This window comes from Anas acuta, chromosome 22 (assembly GCF_963932015.1).
Source record: "Anas acuta chromosome 22, bAnaAcu1.1, whole genome shotgun sequence".
Lineage (NCBI taxonomy): Eukaryota > Metazoa > Chordata > Aves > Anseriformes > Anatidae > Anas > Anas acuta.
Genome location: NC_089000.1, coordinates 4,246,916 through 4,266,621, shown reverse-complemented (window position 1 = coordinate 4,266,621; position 19,706 = coordinate 4,246,916). Strand labels below are relative to the sequence as shown.

Genomic DNA, 19,706 nt, shown 5'->3' with positions numbered 1-19,706 from the left:
TACTGGCCTTGTGCTTCACAGTTTAATTTCCCTATTCACTTCCTTATTCAAGTCAAATATGCTTAGTATTTGGTTCTTCAAAAAGAAATCTAGACACTTATTGTAGTTCTGATGTGAAGTAACATGAAAAAGAAACAGCTAATATAAAAGAGAAATTTATCTGTTCTTACAACTACGCTACTAAAAAATAAAACACAGAAGTTAGGTTAATTCTACTAAGCTGCTCACTGAGAATCTCTATCTTTTATTAAGACAATCTGGTATAGCTGGTAAAACAGAGAGGCTTTCAAATACGGAATTTTTCCTCCAAAGGAGAGAACACAGTAACTTATATTCTTAAACTCCACTATGCCCATACTAGAAAGATTTGCTATTTTTCATGTAATTTTAATGCAAAATGTCACAATAGATTAGTTTGTTTTATTTGGGACACCTCTAATAGCTACAATCAAAACTTGAATTTATTTATCAGTACAGTAATATACGTGCTTGCATATATTCATAGGGAACTTTACCTTCACGCCTTTGCCAATACCATCAGCTATTTGCAAATCCAGTCCTTCTTTGCAGGTATATAGGCAATCTATCACTTTCTTGTTTTCCAGTTTACCAGAACGAATCATCAAACCTGCCAGATTGCCTCGGAAGAACTGAGCCATGCGGAGTTCACCACCTTCATAATGGAAGGAAGGAAAATCTTAAACATCTTGATTTTATTTATTTTACCTTTTTCTCTTGTAAAACAACAAAGATGCTTTGTGGCTCCACAATGTATTATAGACATGCAGGTTAGTTTTCATCCATTCGGGGTGTTAACCTTGTGATTATGTTCAAGCATAAAGAAAGAATTAAGCAGTTCACCATGCATGGCCTCCAAAACAGGAAGGTGTGGCCATCCTGAACTGTGAAACTAAGGCTACTTTTCCATAAAAAAAGTATCTTATGCCCATACAGCGAGGTGGTGTTCTTCAGATATGAAAGACAAAACCAGTGAGATGAACAGAATCCTGAATCCTCGCAATGAGTTAACAGCTTCTCTACAAAACCAGCAGTCTATCAGGATAGAAGACAACAGCATCAATCATCTAGACGTTAGCTACCTAAATCTAAGCCAATCGTTTCAGGCCCTCTTTACACTCAAATGAGAGAAATAAACTTCACAAAGTGATACAGCTCTTCCTGTAAAAGACATCCAAAAGTTAACTGGTCCCCTCTAAAAGTTCCTACTTCTCTGCATGGACAGAAATGAGGAGTTTTAAACTCAAGTAATTTGTGTTTTAGACACTTGAATTAAGCCTGATGAATTGCAACCCAGAGATTTTTTGAAGATGACACCAAATGATCACCTAGTGAGCTTATTAATGGGGGCCAGAAAACACCACGTGGAAATTAGTATTTCATGGTCATGATAAGCTAACAGATTCTAATAAAGGTATCTAATCTTGTTTTAAAGATTCTACATGATGAAAGATCCCTGACATAACTCGATACAAGTTTTCAGTAGTTAATTGTCCTGTTATAAATGATATCATTTCCAATTTAGACTTGTACAGTTCCAGAATCTAGCCCCTGGATTCTGTTACATCCTTGACAAACTAAAACACAATGCACAGCTCAAAACCTCTTTCAATCTTATGTAGATCATTTCAGAAATTCTTGAACTACACATATCAAGTACGTAACCTGAATATACTTTTAGAAATATATGCTTATTTCATTGTCTCAACTCAAGAACAAAATCCACTGAGCTATCAACTACAAATGTTTGAGAAAATAAAACCCTGTAGCCAACCAGGAATACCTGGGAGCCAAAGCCTTTATGCCTACTCACTAACTTGAACTTTATACCATTTTTTTCATCAAACGAGTATCCATCCCACTGTAAGTTACAGCCTGTTTTGGAGCTAAATATGAGCAACCTGTTCTAAATATGGAATCACTTCTCCTTGGAGTGGGGAGCAGGACCATCCATCCAGAGGTCCTTTCCTACCTACTGAATAATTCTGTGCTATGCATACACACACCTTCATACATGTATGTACATATGCATATATACACACATATAGGATGAAGCATTTTTATGTTTTAACCAAACTGGATGAAAGAGATCATAGTTTATTTTGCACCAGCAACTTATTTTACACCACTTCACTGCAATCACAATGGTTGCAAATTTATACATGGATGTGCAATTGGGTGCAAAAAAAAAAAAAATAAATCAGTTGGTGAAGCTCTGGAAATAAAGGCACAATGAAGAAACAAGCCTAGGAGAGGATTATGTGAAGGTCAATGGCCCGAATGCAATGCCTGCATTTCATGCTGCGTGTGAGATGAAGCAATGTCTTGGCTTAAAAATGAAAACAGTAGGGAAAAAACTCCAGCAACCTGCAGAGGTCTCGGGCACAGTTTCATTGTCATTTTCATTTTCTGTATATTCTGTAGAAAAGCAAGACAAAGAATAGGACAATAGGGAAGGGACCAGGTCGTTACCATTTGTCAAATTCTCTCTTAGGTCACAGAAAATAGATACCACTACTTCCCCCCAAAAGCATGCTTATACTCCACCCAGCTTCTCAAGGATTACGAGTTCTCTGAAAACTGCAATTCAGGGAAGAAGCTTTACTAAGCTATTACAAGAACAAACATTCATGACATGACAAATCTGAAGAGCCCCATACACAAGACACAGTAAAAACGGTCACACTGGAGAACACTAACTACAAATACCCAGTCTCACACAAACCACTATTTGTAATAAGAGGCAGGTCTATCAGCTGGCTTATTTTTTCCCCTCTCCCTAAAGCAGAAATTAAGGTAAGATCCAGCCTGTACAAGTAGACCATCCGATGGTATTAAATGTTGATTGATCAAAAGAAGCTATTAGTGACACAAATTTCTTATCATAATAATAGTAACATATGTATCAAGTGATCAATTTGTGAAATGGAAGTGTGTTAAATAAGAAAAAAAAAAAAGCTTTTAATCTTTTTTAAGAAGTTTACATCTTTTTTTTCAAAAATCACAGAATCTCTCCCTCCTTTGGCATAACTGTTTTTCCTTCTGTGCTCTAATTGCCTAAAAATCAGACTGGCAGAATCTTGAAAAAGGTAGCACCAAGTTCTTGTATTCCAGACTTTTAATGCTCCTATTTCAGTATGCTGTTATTAAAAAGTAAATTAATGTCACAAGAAATTAAAGAATCATATAATGTTGCTAATATGAAAGCACAAAAGTTTGTAGACTAAATGCTTTTGTTTGGATACAGTGCATGTACAGAAGCCATTACACCATCTATATGCTCAGCTGGAACAGAGTTTCTAAGCTGTAGTTTCTTGAAAACCAGCCAGTGTATCTTCCATTTGAACAAAAATAGACAGCTGGAAAGTCACAAACAGAATATGAGATGAATAATGGAGAAAATAATTAATTGACTCAAAGGGACAACAGAATGAATTTTAACACTAAATTAAGAAATGCTGGAAGACAGTGAACTTCCCACAAAATAGTAAGTTTGATGGAGAGGATATTTTGATAATTTAACCTTCATTCATACTTCAAAGCCTTAAAACTCAAAGAGAAAAGAGACATCATGAGAAAAAACCTGTTAAGTTGACATAAATGTCCCCAAACTTCCCATTTGTCATTCATTCACAAGCTAATTCTATGTATTATTGCAGACTGCAACTACAGTCCACATTCTGAACTACAATAAAGCACGAATGATTTAGCACTGTTCTCTCTGTGACCCAAAAGATCAGCTTTCTATCACCTAGAAGGTAATTAAATCAGTGAGCAAAACATTTGAGTTCAGGACGAGCTCTGTTACAGAAATCTCTGGTATCAATGTACTCTGATTAGGCACCAATGTTCCATGTTCAGATGCTTTTTTTTTTCCCCCACAAGCTTTGAAGAATAGTTTCATGATTATTAGAGAATATGACACAGCACTTTACAGCTTGCAGAATATTGTGTTTTAACCATAGGCTTCGTATAATAAAGCAGATGCTTCTTACGTTTGTAAGCAGAAAATACCTGAGACACCATCACTGTGCTGCTTAGCTAAATTGTCTGCTGGCCGTATTTCGATTTATGAAAACACTTTCTTTTTCTAAAATAGGACTTTCAACCTACTTGAAATTAGTGTTTTACATAGTAATATGAAGTATAAGATGTACTCTTACAACTGTTATTAAAATTAAGCTATCTATATTCTCAGTTACCACAAAAATCACTTTGATGGAATACTGCTTGGTGAGTGGCCCTGTATTTCATACACACCTGCAGCCAATAAGCAAAAAAATCATGGAAAAAATGGCTAAGAGAAGAAATATGTGATATTAGTTAGGACCAAAAATAATCTGCATAAGACATAACAAGTCATCTTTAATGCATTAAAAAGATTAGCTATGTACTACTAGACTAACCACAAAGATTTTGTTTAAAAAAATAAAAGTTAAATAAATGTCTTAACAACTGTAAATAGTCACCTTGCCAACATGCTCCAACTACTAGCTGAGTTTCTATTTTTGAAGGATGAAGTGGATAATCTTCAGTCACTGGGAAAGGATCATACGAAACACCATCTACATAAAGAGTTACCGCAGGAAATTCAACGTTGAGGACATAATGATGCCATTCTTTGTCACACACCTGAATGAAAAAGTTTTAAAAATTGCTTTAATCTTTAAAAAAAACATTGTATTTGAATAACTTGATCTGACGCATGTTTTGCATATATATATATATATATATATATGTAGACATATTGACAAACTATAAACTTGTATAGGCATACTTCATGTTTCACACATATGGAACAGAAAAAAGCAAAGCAACCACAGGTTTATAAATAGTTTCTTCTCTTCTATAGCCAATATAGGAAGCTGCATGTATTTCCATTCCTTCAATTTTTATAGGATCTAAATATTAACCATGTATTTAAATTAAATAAAATACATATCCACATGTTAGCACATTTATAAATAGTGTTATAATACAACATTACTTGTCAAATGATCTGTTTTTGCTGAGGGGGATTGTTTACAGAAAAATGTGACCATTTTGAATAAAATAAAGCTTTCCACAATATAATTATTTATACTGAAAGTCAGTTACTTTTTGGAAAGCAATAATCCTTCCCCACAGATATATATGGACATTTTACCACTAAAGCAGTATATGTTGCCATGTATACAAAATACTAGGATACAGTGAGCTATGTTAGAATGCAACTCTGGTCAGGTAACTGACCAGATGCAAATTTTTACATGCTGGAAAAGCACACAAAATATTTAGTCCCTCCCGTTTCATTCTTCAAAATCATAAATTGGGTTCTATAAAGCTTGGTATCAGGAGTCCGGAATTGCAAAAAGTATTTAATAATCATTATATTATCAAGGAGTTTAGGCTCCAGTGTTTTTTACCACATTCTAACACATTACCAACTGTCCCTTCCAAACTTACTTGGTTCAGTTTCCAATGAAATTCAGCAGGCTTGTACGTTTTTCCCTCTGAAGGATCTTGGCGGAAGAGGAAAACAAGTCGGCAGTTGTGTACATACAGTGCGTAGTGGTGTCGGTTCATATCTGCACAAGAGGTACAATTTGTATTACTCTTTTCTGTAAGCATCAGGAACACCAAAAAATTCACCCCTTCTGAAATTCCATACGTAAATGCCCGGTAGTTGATAGGAAAAACAAACGTAGAAGCAAATCAGACATGTTAAGAAGAATGAGAAACATCTATAGCAGTAGTTCAGAGAAACATTCTTGAACAGACCAAGAATAACACACAGAAAAAACAACAGACATCTATCTTGAAATCCAATCTGAACCAAGGCCTAGGACTGAAAACTGACAGGGATAAACCCTCTGAAAAAAAAAGAAAACAACAAAAAAAAAAGAGAGCTCTATTTACAAACAGAAAAAACTTTGTTACAAATAAGCATCTTCTACCACATCTAATTACAGTTTTGGAACACATATACATGATGGCAGCTCAACAGATTTTTTATTAAGTGTAAAGCATATAATGTAAAACTTAAAATAAACAGAAAGGTGAGAAGCTAGAAAATCAAGTAAGAATAAGGAAAGGAAACATTTTAGCTACATCATCCATACCATGGCATGGATACGTCAAGAAATGGAATGAAAAAGTACCAAAACCATACCAATCTTTCACTCTGACATCATTAAACTTAACTGTATTGTTCCAGTGCAATTTGTTCAGAATTATCTCTCTCCAACAAACCTAGTTCTTGACTTTCAGTACTGCATAATATACCATTGAAATCAAGGCAGATCATATTTCTAATGCCAGAAACTATCTGTTGCAATTATTACATGGTTAGGTCACACCGAGGAACAAGAAAACTTGTTTTGAAGGTCTACTTCCCATGTATGTTAGAACACGAAAAACTGTATTTAAATTTGCCTTTTTTCTCCAGTTCACTCCTTTTCATTAATCCAAAGTTTTGGGTTTTGATTAATGAGAATGGGTGAAGGTAGTGAAAAGAGGAGAATTATTTGCACCTGGTTCTGAATGACAGTGACTTTTCTCCTGTTAAAAGGAATAGTTTTAGGATATTACAGATACTGTTAAAGCTTTCTTATCTTCAAATACGATTTAAATAACTTAAATATGAAGGCTGCTGCATTCAGTCTGCATTCAGCCTGGTTTCTTTAGAAAAACCTAGCAGTATTTTAACTAAAATATCTTCCTAATACACTGAACAAATCCACTGCTCCAGATTACAAAGGAAAGAGCTCTTTTACCCCCATTAGACATCAATTACGGAAACAGGGTTATCAGATTTTCTTCTTATTAATATCGTCTTCAGAATGATAGTGTCTGCAGGATTCGCAGAGACTGAAACTATGCACGGCATGTAAAAATTTTCACCACTAGAGAGAGAAATTATCTCCTCCTAGAAAAAAACAATATAGTAGCAAATGCTATTGCTAACCCTGATATATGTATCTTAAGGATTTTTGGCAGTACAAAGAGTAAAACTGTTTGTAGAGATGCAAAAATGAGATTTCTTTGCCAGAATACTTCGTCTACCATGATGAAAAGCAATGCATAAAATAAATTGAAATAGAGTTAGAAAAACAAGTCTGCCCAATTTCAAAGCTATATAATCTTAGGGCATGCCTCTATAGGTAAATACAATAAAGAACAATTTTTGCAGTCCACTTCCTTTTGCTTCCAAGAAAAAACTAGAGAAACCTACAGAAAAGACAAAGTTCTCGCATATACTGCCACAGTATATAAAAACAAGCCCCCAACTAGACTGGTTGTAATTGATGTACCAACGAACCTGTCTTGTCTGAATTGCACAGAATTGTCTCCTTCTCTTTGGTTCCAGGCCCATGCCTCATCCATACTGAAATCATGAAGGGTTCTTTTAGATTGACGGTGACAACACCATCTGGAATCTTCACAGCCTGCGTGCCATTAAACTCAAAGACTTGGTCACTGTCATGACCATTGTCAGTAGGAAGTCCTATCGTCCAGTTGGCCGCACTACTTGGAGGGGGAAGTAGTTCAGCTGTACCCGAAGCAGCACCTACAATAAACATGCTCAAATGAAAACCAGGTAGAAACTAGAAACATCATAGGTAGCTTCATATCTAATTTTCTGAGCACTAATTTTTCAGCACCGTCAGCATTAGGCACTACCATCACATACCAAACAGTTCACCCTTTGAATAATGTGGCATTAACATTAGACACGGTAACTTTTATACCTTTAACATCTGGGTTGTTCACCCATCTTACCAAAAATGTTTTGCTTACTATCCCTGCAGATGTAGAATTTTACTTTGCTGCTGTCTCAAGAAATGTAGTAATATCACTTATGCCCACTTAATACCCATGCCCATGAACATGATGCCTTTCTCTTGCACCTATACTAGCTGTAAGAATAGTATCCATCCCATTGAAGAGAGCTGCATAAGAATATCATGCAGAACCCAAGCATCCCCTCCCAGGTCACTAATACAACCTTAGTCTGAAGCAATGATACCCAGTAGGTGCTCAGCTTGCTGATTTTCCCCTTCTTCAAGCTTACGTTATCAATGTCAGTGACATTAACAGGGAATAACCTAGGTCTGTCTCTGTGGGTACACACACTTTTCACCAACTTAAATGAACTTAAATGAAGAGATTAAGCACCAGTGGTAATTTGTCCTGTAATCTTAATTCTTCCACCATCAATAAACTTTTCATAAGACCTTTAACTGCAGAATATACGTGGATGCCAAGGCCCTTTATTCCTGGGGCAAACAGAGCATAAATGTGACTGATTCAAGTGAACTGTGTTTTCCTAATCACATTTTCTTGAATTTTTCATCTACTTTATCACCATGGATTTGTCACATGGCATCCTTTACATCTATCAATGCCTACAGAAAAACAGAGAGGTTTTGATGGCTACTCCCTTCCACATTATGTAAAAAATCCTTTCAGCTGTTGAATACAAATCTCATGAGAGAAATTACTACTCTGTATAAGCTAGCAGGGAGGCAGAAGAAAAAGATTCTTCGCTGCATATGAAAAATATTTTAAAACATCACCTTCAAGCAATTTATTTTTATTGCCTACTAGGGAAAAAGTTGGGGGAAACTACATGCAAATGAAGACTGTATTCACTCACTGATTTGTATTTTAACATGATATTCAAAGTAAGACTAGTAAGCACTTTATTATACCAAAACTATTCTTACCACAGAGTCTGTGAATGGATTTCTCAGAGTAGGTGTCTCTATCACAGCCTTTACCAATATGGCTGGTTTCTAGTTCAACCGTTGCTTGAATTGAGGTTATTGGCTCATCACACGTCTCCAAACGCATACTTGGGAAGAGAGCTAAGGAACCAGTTCCAGGCTCATATTCTATTCTTTTGCTCCAACCTGTATATTCATCCAAAGAAACAATATTAAAAATCTCTCACGTTTCACTGAAGTAAGGCACTGGCAACTGCTAAAAACAGATAAGGAGGAGATCAAACTAACCTTGCCAGCCAGGCTTGCATGTAGGCTTAATGCTAATTTTAACCAACACATCTTCAGCAGCTCTCTTCTTCCCACAGTCATACGCAGTTACTGTCAGTTTATACTGATGCTCTTTGCCATAGTTTAACTTTTCTGTGTTTTTTATATAACCTGACAAAAAAAATGTGACAATCAGAAGTGAGTATTTCGGGGTCACTGCTGCATGAATTACATACAGGTATTAGCTATGTACTTCATACTGGTACCGAGATGTTAACAGACAAACCAGAAGTGACTTAGCCCGTCACTACTTGTGCTTTCAATGCTAGACATCAGGCACAGATACTCAAAAATTACATAAATCCAGGAGATAAGCACAATACCAAGAGCAACAGGTATATACGTATCATGCTCTTAATGGTGCATTATATTACATTATGTTATATATACATATATTGTATGTTATATAATATCACATTTAATAGCATTACTCCAAATGAAACTGTTCATAAGTGGTAACTGGTAAATAGGTTGGCATATGCCAGGTTTCTCCAATTTATTTTATTTTAGTTTGCAGATCTCTGAAAACTAACCAACGTCAATGTGGATCCCCCCAAAACTCAAACTAAAGCCCACTAAAAACAGTCTTGCTTTGTTTAGTCAGCTTCCTTGGACCCCTAGAAGTAAAATTAGTCCACAGGTCGCCAGCTGAAAGGAAACAACCTAAATGAATTATCACACTTCAAACCCAGTATCCACAATACTGTAATCTCTAATCTCCATAGCCACATATAAGCATCTCATATGTTAAAAAAAAAAAAAAAAAAAAAAAAAGCACATACACAGAATGACGTTTTTGAAAACTGTTTAGCAAAAGCTATCCTATCACAGGAAAGAAAACTACAGGGGGAAGAAAACTTACTAAGAGATGGTCTAAACCGTAATATAATTATTATCTGTATATTTTTTTATTTTGAAAAAAATTGTACAAGAAACAAAACGTGCAGCAGACTACCTGCTCCTTACATTGGCAGATAGTGCATGGTATAGGTACTGAAAGATGTCTAATTTTTCATTATAAATTCAAATTACTTAAGTGAACATGTTCATTTAACTACATCCTAGGAAGGGTTAAAACAGGGTTGCTCTAATTTTATGCCAATTACTTTGAAGCCCTATTCCTAAGGCAGTGAAATGATAGCAATTCCCACTCCGTCTTGCATCATATTCTTACCATCTTTGTCAATAGCAAAAGGAACATCCGGAGTTACTATTTCATAGCTGCAAATCTGGCTGAACTGAGGTGAACAATCTGCATCCACTGCTTCCACTTTGAGGATGTTATCATACCTCTTCCCTTCGATAACTGTTGCCTTATATGACTTCTCTTTGAACACGGGAGCATACTCATTAACATCATTCACCTGAATATGTACTGTTGCTCTGGAAATAAACAGAAGAATCAGTTTTCTTTATATTGCAGATGTCCCATTCATACAAGGAGTCTGGCAGAACAGCTCCTTTTACAGATGAAGCTATCCTTCAGAATTTAAGCTCTCTGAAGGAGGTAACCAATGACTAACAGGACTAAAAACCTTAAGTACTCCAACTGGGAAAGCAGTGAATATTTTCTATGGGTCGCTGTGTATTTCTATGTAGTTCCAAGTCATTTTTTATTATTGCTGTTTGTTTGCTAAAATTCAACCCCCTGTGCTGCAACTTCAAGGTTACTGCCATTTTACAGAAATATAACAAAGTACAACTGTGACAAAATAGGCAGTTAGCTCTGTTAACCGTACGATCCTTCCAGTTCTTTTCTGCTGTCAGAGTATTTGATATAAACATCCAATTCTTATTTCATGTGAGTAAGAATGACAGTTATGACTGGTCTTAGACTAAGAGCTCAGTCAAGTGCATTTGATTAACTCTATTTTCATAATAAAGTACTGTGTGCTGTAAGTCAGTGAAAACTGGCTTCTTTCCTGGAAGTAGGAATGAGAGATCAGACAATTTAAATGGAAGAATCACAGTAGTAATCACAGTGTTATACTGCAACACAACACATAGCTCGCTATATAACCCTAAACAGATTGGGTCTTGAATTTTTCCTTTTTATGCTTGACATTGATGGCTGATATATAGACAACAGGGAAAAATACATATTTGCTGTCAGTGACCAAGAAGAAAAGGTGAATACGAAAAAGTATTTGAAACGTACACTCATAAAGAATTAAATAACTACAATCATGCAAGCATAAGAGCAAAAAAACTTACAATATGCTTATGTTAAATCTATCTATCTTTATCTATCTTTAGGGCTTTATTTTAGCCTTTGTATCAAATAAATTTCACCAAAAAAAAAAGCTTTCTGTACCAAACACAGCTTATATTCCTGACTTTAAAGGCTCTACTCCAAAAAAAAAAATGGTTCAAAGCCACAAAAATGTAATGGAGACAGCCACGAGGCAAGGAAATTTCAACAGTGGTTTGTAGGTGCAGGTCTTGGAAACCCCCTACTCCGCAGTGGGAAGAGTTGCAGCACATGGTGCAGGATTGCAGAGGAACATCATAATGATGGTTTCATGAACCTCTGCTGTTCTGGTTCATTACATACTGAGGAATTTCGGGAGCCATAACACTACACCACTTGAAAACATACATATCACAAATCTACCATGGAAGCTGTATTTACAATGTTAAGAAAGAAAGGCCAAAGATCAGCCACCTGTGCACTAGACTGTTTAAAATTTTCTTCAGAATTCACACGCTTTCATCAGATGTCTGAGATAAGGAGTTTCTAAATACATACAGAAGAGATTTCACAGCTGCCTTTTTATTAGGAACTTTCCCAGTTCCATTTGTTACCATTTCCTCTGGTTTACGCAACTTGTATTTCGTTTTTATATACTTTTTACTGGATCAATCAGAGGAAAGTTTGTATCTCAAGTAGCCTGTACAGGCACAGCAATATATTTAATTTCTACAGTGACGAGAAAGAACTGCACAGTATCAAACCGAGCAAAGAATATAATTCCAGCCAACCAACCAAAATTATTATTGCCATCTTTCTGTTTGAGATCTTTCTTCAAAAGTCAAATTGAATGTCAAATAGAAATTTAACAGGGATACCTATTTTCCATGAGCGTAACCTATAACAAGTTAACCTTCTGCTGCTTATTTGAAGCATACAGCTATAGAGTAACAATACTGCATTTGCCATCAAGATGACTGCTGTTAAACTAGTCCTCATCTTACTCATGGCCTTCTTTGCTTAGCACAAACAGTAAGCTTCCACATGCTCTACAGATGTTTACACCAGGGTGCTACAGTTATTTGCAAATTATTTTCTAGGAAGCATTTTACATTGTGGTTTTTTCTTTAGATAAAGATTGCTTTGTTTCCATTCTTTAAACTAGGCAGAGATGAACCATATGCTATTGATCTTGGTTTTTAGGCTGAAGCTGTCTAGAAATGACAATAACATGTATTCTTTTCCATTTCATCAAGGTTAATACATATGACTTATTGAATCTTTGTTTTATAAACTGAATTCTGAAACAATGTCCATGCTTGGTGTCAAATATGAAGTCTGTTTATCAATTCAAGCCAGATTTGAACTATTTCAGTCTTCCTGCTTCTAACTCCACACTATTTTGTAATGTAAATTTAGAGATATCAAGGGTGAAGCAGTACCATCCAGAATATAAAGAGCTGTCAAAACAGTTCATTTCCATTTTGCTGCTATTTATATTGCCATTATATGAAAATCTTCCAGTATTAACACTTGGTTTGCATTTACTCTAAACACACAGACCATAAATCACCGTGAGCAGGCGACCACTTGAAACCAAACTTCCCCTCAGCCAACCGCAGATTTACTTACTTGTGGGATTTTTTTGCATTTGCTCCATCTGGTCCCTTCCCACAGTCATAGGCCTGTATGGTGAATGTGTAGTCCTTCTGTAGTTCACAGTCAAGTTTTTCTTTGGAGCGTATAATTCCCTCGCCAGTGGATTTATCCACTACCACTGCTTCAAAGGGGACATTTTGCCCATGAATTTTAAATCCACAAATCTCACCTACAGATTCAAAGTAACAGAGGTTAGAACCGGTCAAAAGTATTACACATTTTTTAAATGAACGACCAAATAGTTTGCAGCCAAGGGTTTGTGAGGGTCTGTGGACAAAGCAAGAGCACTGTGCTTTAAGATGCGTGATTTCTGGGAACTTTAGTAAAAAGAAGCATACGTCTGCCTTCCAAGCAACTTGTTTACTTTGCATCCATTCATGCAGGAGTACAAAAGAGAAAAAGAGAAATGTAGACAGGCATTTCACAGGAGTACTTGAGATAGCTCTAGGGTAAGAGTAGATATTATGAGAGCAAACAGCCAAGGCCACTGGTAATATCTTCTATGCCAAGCTACTGGGAATAGCTGGGCAGCTTGTTTATTTTGACCAGAGCAAAAGGTTAAAATGCACAGTTACAAGTCGAGGGATGAAAAAGCTTTAAGTACAGGTTCAGCACCATAATTACAGAAATTCTGTCAACAGATCAATGAACAAAGTCTTCCTGTGCAATGTACCTGGCTAAAATTAGGGAATCAAAATAAACTACTGAATGAGAAAGGTAGAAATACCAACTTCTCAGGCATCCATTTCAACAGCTATCTACTAACAGACCAAATATGTTAGTCAAGGAAGCTCTCAGGAAGAAAGATTTGGTCGGCTTTCCTTTCTATTCCAACTCTTCATCCTAACAAACTTGAAAAAGAAGCCCCTAGTACAGTATTTTAAAACACGGCTAAGCCTAAGAGTATACTACGAGACATCTTTGCTGGCACGGGTTGGTCAATCTGCCAGCATGTAAGGAGGCAGAGCTTTAACGGAGCCTTTGCTGACCTGGCTGTGCTAGCAAAAGCCACTCACTGAAGACTCTGATCAGCTACGTTGTGTTTTTAGTCATAGAACTTGTTTTGTTTTGAAGGTGATTTTCTTATACCAACATAAAACACCATGCTGCTATTAGAGTTGCAGTGGTATCATAGTACCAAGAATGCACTCCTACTTGTAGCAGGTCTAAAACTATTAAAAAATATATTTGATTCTGATTTTAAGCTACTGAAATATGTACTGAAGGAAGTAAACTGCAGGGAAGGTGTTATGATGCTTTGGCAGCTATATATTACTTTACAAAGCATATGAAAAAAGCTTAACATGTCCCAAAGAAGTAAGCTATCAGTGAAAACATCAGAAAATATTAATTTTCCCCCAAACAACTTCTTCATTGTCCATACAACGTACAATATTCCCCAATGGTTCAAATGGATGTCTGATTTACAGATATTTCTAACCAAGGGTTTGGTTACATAACAATTTTTTATTGGAATATTTTAACATAGAAAAAAACTGGGAGAATAAATGGGACAAAGAGCATGACAGGATCTTCTGTTTAAGTGCTGATTCCCCATTTCATAACCAAAGTTAGTGGGTTAATATTAATAAAAGGGATAGAAAGAACCCTTTATCACCTTCTTTGGTGACTGTCACCTCAAAACTCTCTAAAGGGAGAAAAGATAAACCCAAGTCAGTAATAAAGGAAAGGCTGAAAGGGAGCAAATAAGGAAAAGGCAAAGATGCACACATTACACAGAAAAGCTTTGGAAAAAAACTGTATTTTAAAAATTCAATGGTGATTTGTTGTAACTGTTACAATTTTAGAGTTTTAGTTATGTTAAACATGATTTAACCTTTTATCTCCAGGTTGTCATTTGTAGAAATTTGAAGTGAGGTAGTTAAATTGTAGGTACAAGAAATTTTCAAAATTTCATGTTGATGGAAATTTATCCTTAAAGCAGCATTTTCATCAGAATGTAATGGTACTCTTCTATTTAAAGAGGTCAAGCTACATAATTTAAACAAGCTTTTAACTATTATACTGAAATCACTATGTTTCTGAAATTAAAAATAATTTGTATTCCTGTTTTGAGTTCCAGAAAACAAACAAAACAAAAACTTAAACAGTTGTGGGATTTTTGCACTTTCAACTAATGTTTTATCAGTCCATGTTGTATAACACCTTGCATTTGGAAAGTTTAAATTCTGCATCAAAATCAAACTTACGGTATTGTCATAATTCAGAATTAAAAATACACACATTAAACTGTGATCCTAATGATGATAAAAGCTGTAAGAAAATCTGGGCAGCTAGGAGGAATCTGCGTATTTTCTTTGCAGCAGATTTCTTTCCCATGTTAAACAAGTAACCAACAACTTCTATTTTACTCTATTGCTGAAATACTGAATACTGTAGTACTGAAATAATGAATGCTGCAGAAAAGTAAAGGCTTCCACAGTGTCCTGGATTTTCCACCCTTACAAGAAGATTTCAGATACAACTGAGTTTTAAAATGGTATTAGATGACTGTGTTAGGCACCTGGAAAAGCTTCACAGTTTTAATGAAAATACAGGTGACCATGTTCACTCCCCTATAAATGATAATTTTGTTAAAACCCCCATTCTACTCCCTTTTACGTATCATCTGATGTATCATTTATTTTTCCTGTTTACTGTAATCTTTGACCTTAATTGCAGTATAACAAAGCAGACTTGTACGCTTAATCACTTCAAACAGATCTCTTGTTAATTCTCACATTTTTCCAACAACTTGCAGTAGCACAGTTACTCAACTCCCTGTTCCTGAGTGGCCTCAGAAAGAGATGAGGCACTGAAGTTACAAGCAAGTATTTTTCATAAAATGGAAATTTCCAGTTTAATATTGAAGTAAAAATATCATTAAGGAAAAATACCTTCTAATGTATCATGATTTGCAGTCCTTCATTTCAAAAAGAGCTGGTTTCTGAAATAGCTCTCATTAAGTGCTTCCTGAAACCCACTTCAGGTAATCCCTGGATTTATAATCAGCTCTTTATTTTAATGCACCAAATATACTGCCTCTGGAGGCATCCACGTAATTTATTTCAGTATATTTTTACATAGGGTATAAATAGAACCCTGTGTTTGAATATGTTTTGCCTATAGGATCACTCAAGAAAATCTTACACTGCTTAAATCCATGGCTGACACCACAGGTCAGTCAGAAAGGACAATCCAGCTGCAAGGAACCTCCTGCCCCTTTCCAGTAACTCTAACCTTGAGAGTCACACATCGTGTGTGAAACACCAAGACAACTGAAAAAAATATATGCAAGTGAACATGAAAGCAGAAAGCCTGGTAAAGGAAGGAAGAGGGAAGAGTGTGTTAATGCAGCAATTACCGATTTGGGAGAAGGGGAGCTTGTCTGAAAACTGGACATTTCATAACCATCCGAAGTGACCTTTAGCTCTGGCACCAACACCGATTTTATTTTGGCTGCCAGGCACTGTATTTTTGGCTCCCAAGCATAAAACATCAAATAAACTCTCCAATCCATGTGTCTCCAGACACTTTTTACAGTGCAAAGCTTCTGTTCAAGGTGTACAACAGCTCAATTCCTGCCAGGTATTTCTCAGAACAATAACTGACCCAATACAATTGTATTTTGCACTTCATACTAACAAGATTAACAAAAAGCCCCTTTTATTATCACACATTATTATTAACAGCGTTACTTATGGTAAAAGTGCTGTAAATACACAAACCTAACAGGCTTTTTAAGCTCCCTTCCTCAAACATCTCTGCAATGAAAAAAAGCAAAAAAGGAGTCGTTTTGTTCTCTGAAGTACAAAATATTTCAAAAATGAAAGCTCCTCCTCTTTTCTCCAAAAGATATTAGACTGTTATAGAGCTGCTTCAAGATAAATAGGACAATTTACAGAGGAATATTGCCATATATGGATGATATTCATTTTCATCTCAGTTAAGAAATTCATATATTTATATTACAGAGAAATAGAATAGATATTTTTTTCAGTTAATTTTTTTCATTGCCACTAAGTAAGCTTAGTCCCGTACAATGCATTTAGTGGCAGATATACTCCCTAAGGTTTCAAGCTATGTCATATGTGTATACATCACTTTTTCTCATTTAATCCTGAAGTTAAGATTCACTACTGAAGTAAATTTCTACCTCTCCTAATCTTAAAAGAGAATGAAGATTGATCTGCAAGTTGTTTTTTTATTTGATATATTGGAAGCACATATCTGGGATAGAACTTTATTTCCAAGTGCTCTGACTCAGCTGTACTTACTGTTGTAAAATCATCTCATTTTACAGATATGGCTGTACACCACATTTGTGGTAACACTCCTTGATTTGTTGAATCACTCCTTGGATGTGACAAGATCAAAATCCAGTGATTACACAGTGGCATTCATCTTCTCTACATATCATTTCCTTACAGCCACCATCCAGCTGAGCACTGCATTCACACTAGCCTGCTGCAGACAGGATGTCAGCACAGCTCCGTGTCCTAAACAAACAAGGGTTGGCAGTACAGCATGGAGACATGGCATCAGCCCTCACCCACTGGCACATGTGAACACACCTCCAGGGAGAGGCTGACAAAAGGCTTGATGGATTATTTTGTTTTATTTTTTGAAGAACAATTTGAGATTCTGCAAGATTATTTTCAAAGCTCTATGCATATTCATGCTCTAAATTCAAAAATTCCTAGCCCCCTCAAAAATACTTCTTGCATCCCAGATTAGTAAGAGGAAACTAACATATTGTGGCTGAGGGGTGTTTTTCTCTTAGGGGGCAGGAGAATTAAAAACCTATTGCAGATGCATCAAAAAAATAAAGAAAGTTTCCTTCCACAAAGGAAACATTTCAAACCTTTTGCTAGCAAGACCCTCTTTTATACTCTCTTAACAATACATTCAACTATGTGAAGACATGCAGATATACTACTTTGTTTCAAAAGCAATTAAAATTCATTCATTTTTGCATAGTAAATGGAAAATCCACAAGAAGAGTTTTAAAAATTAAACTGATTTTAGACATAAATTACCCTAAGGTACAACAGAAAATGTTGTTGTGGTTTTATTTTTCAGCAAAAAATGGATCGTGCTGGATCAAATTCCAGCATGACTGCATTTGAACTAGGATGGCCATTGTGTTTGCAAGCAGATCCATAACAATCATGACGCAAAAGACTGATTCCAGAGGGTCTCTGTTTCAGATACACAAGGCAACCTCACATGACTCCATTCAAATTCTGTCTTTAAAAATGTATTGTTTTGGATGTGAAAGCATACAAGTTATACAAAAAACAGACCTCTATATAGCCTTACTTATTTTTGCGTACTTGAATTTTAGGATCCTACCCACAGCAGAGGGAGCAAAGCAGTAAAACATCACTTCTCCTTGCCCCACAGTTCACGTACTTGAAAGCACTTAAATGAACTATTTTCAAGATGTTTTGACACGTTCAGAACTGAAGGAAAGCAAAAGACTATCTAAAATATTTTAACTGCAGGCAGTTCAGAAGTGTTTCCAGCTCAGCTAGGAGGCACAGCTAATTAAAACAGATAACCTTCTGAAGCAAGAATATATTTGATTTGCAATAGGAATATACTGCTTGGGGCTGAAACAGCCACTTAATCCTGAAAACGCTTTGTTTTTTTGTTTTGCTGTGAAAACATTCTGTCGCTAATCTAGTGGGCTTCTCACACGTAAACACCCACATAGATGCTGCTGGACAATAACGATGCTATTCTCCATTCCAGGACACAGCTACTGCACCACCAACCAGAATTGGCAATGCTGATTCAACACCACTCCCACATTTGGTCTCCTCAAAGAGGGATTCAAGTATTGTTCCATTTTATGGCAGACAGTTACTTTTACAGATTCCCACAGCACATTGTCATTCACACTTCAGATCCAGTGTCATACCAAGATGGAAATAGCTGCACAATTTTTAGGTCCAATATTCAGAATTTAAGATGACTATTTTGAATCCATTGTTCTGCTACCACTGAAGAATTGTTGATTTTTGAGACAAAATATATAGTGTTTATGCAAACTTTCATATTAAAGGCCAGCTTCCAGTTGGTAAAAATGTTCATTAAATGAAAGCAGGTTTATACAATTTAGTTCAACACAATAGAAAAGCAGTCTCATTTAAAGTGATGCTTTGACATGGGTCTTTCCTCTGCAAATCTGACAATCTACTCGAGAATATTCTGCCAGTACTTTCTTAAAGCTTCATCACATCCAACACTCAAGAAAACTTCACTATCCACTAAGACGTATAAAATTGCTGCTTTCACAATCTGTTGAATACTTCAAACTACTAGTGCCTACATTTAAAGTACTGAACTGCAAGAGATGTTTCAATGTTTCACATTCTCCCAATCACCAGGTATGCAATCCAAATGATTCTATACAGTATCTTTTAAGTAAAAAGAGAGATATCCCAACACAAGCATCTTCATTTGGGGATGAAATATTTTTTCATAGACAATAGTTTTATTTCCAGTTAGGATCATTTAACAGTATCACCCACGTCTATCTAACTCATGTGAAAGTTTAAATTTCAGAAGTTTACCATTAAGTCTGAACTTCCTGAATTTGTAATGCGGGCTTGGAGATGATTACATTCTTAAAATAAAGCAACAAAAATGTTACTTCAAGTGCCACCTTAAGAAACTGCGACCACCTTACCATGCCACTGTAGCACATAATGCAGTTTGCATGCTGAACATTTCAAATGGCTTTTAATTTAATCACTCTCTTTTCCTGTAGCTTCCTCCTTGAAGCTAATCTAAGC

At 35.8% G+C, this 19,706-nt stretch overlaps 1 protein-coding gene across 4 annotated transcripts in view; it reads right to left on the bottom strand.

The window, feature by feature from the left end:
• The window catches only part of CLSTN1 (calsyntenin 1), a 39,044-nt gene that overhangs the window by 8,235 nt on the left and 11,103 nt on the right, over positions 1–19,706 (bottom strand). Inside the window, exons 3-12 of one of the 4 annotated variants that reach the window (XM_068658590.1) lie at positions 14,522–14,551; positions 12,877–13,072; positions 10,228–10,436; positions 9,015–9,164; positions 8,727–8,912; positions 7,319–7,567; positions 5,464–5,585; positions 4,488–4,650; positions 2,386–2,436; positions 516–673 (exon numbers count right to left, since the gene is read on the bottom strand). In XM_068658590.1, coding sequence (XP_068514691.1) covers positions 516–673; positions 2,386–2,436; positions 4,488–4,650; positions 5,464–5,585; positions 7,319–7,567; positions 8,727–8,912; positions 9,015–9,164; positions 10,228–10,436; positions 12,877–13,072; positions 14,522–14,551 — 1,514 coding nt within the window. The remainder of the gene's footprint in view (positions 1–515; positions 674–2,385; positions 2,437–4,487; positions 4,651–5,463; positions 5,586–7,318; positions 7,568–8,726; positions 8,913–9,014; positions 9,165–10,227; positions 10,437–12,876; positions 13,073–14,521; positions 14,552–19,706) is intronic. The other 3 variants (XM_068658587.1, XM_068658586.1, XM_068658589.1) reach the window with 3 other exon arrangements.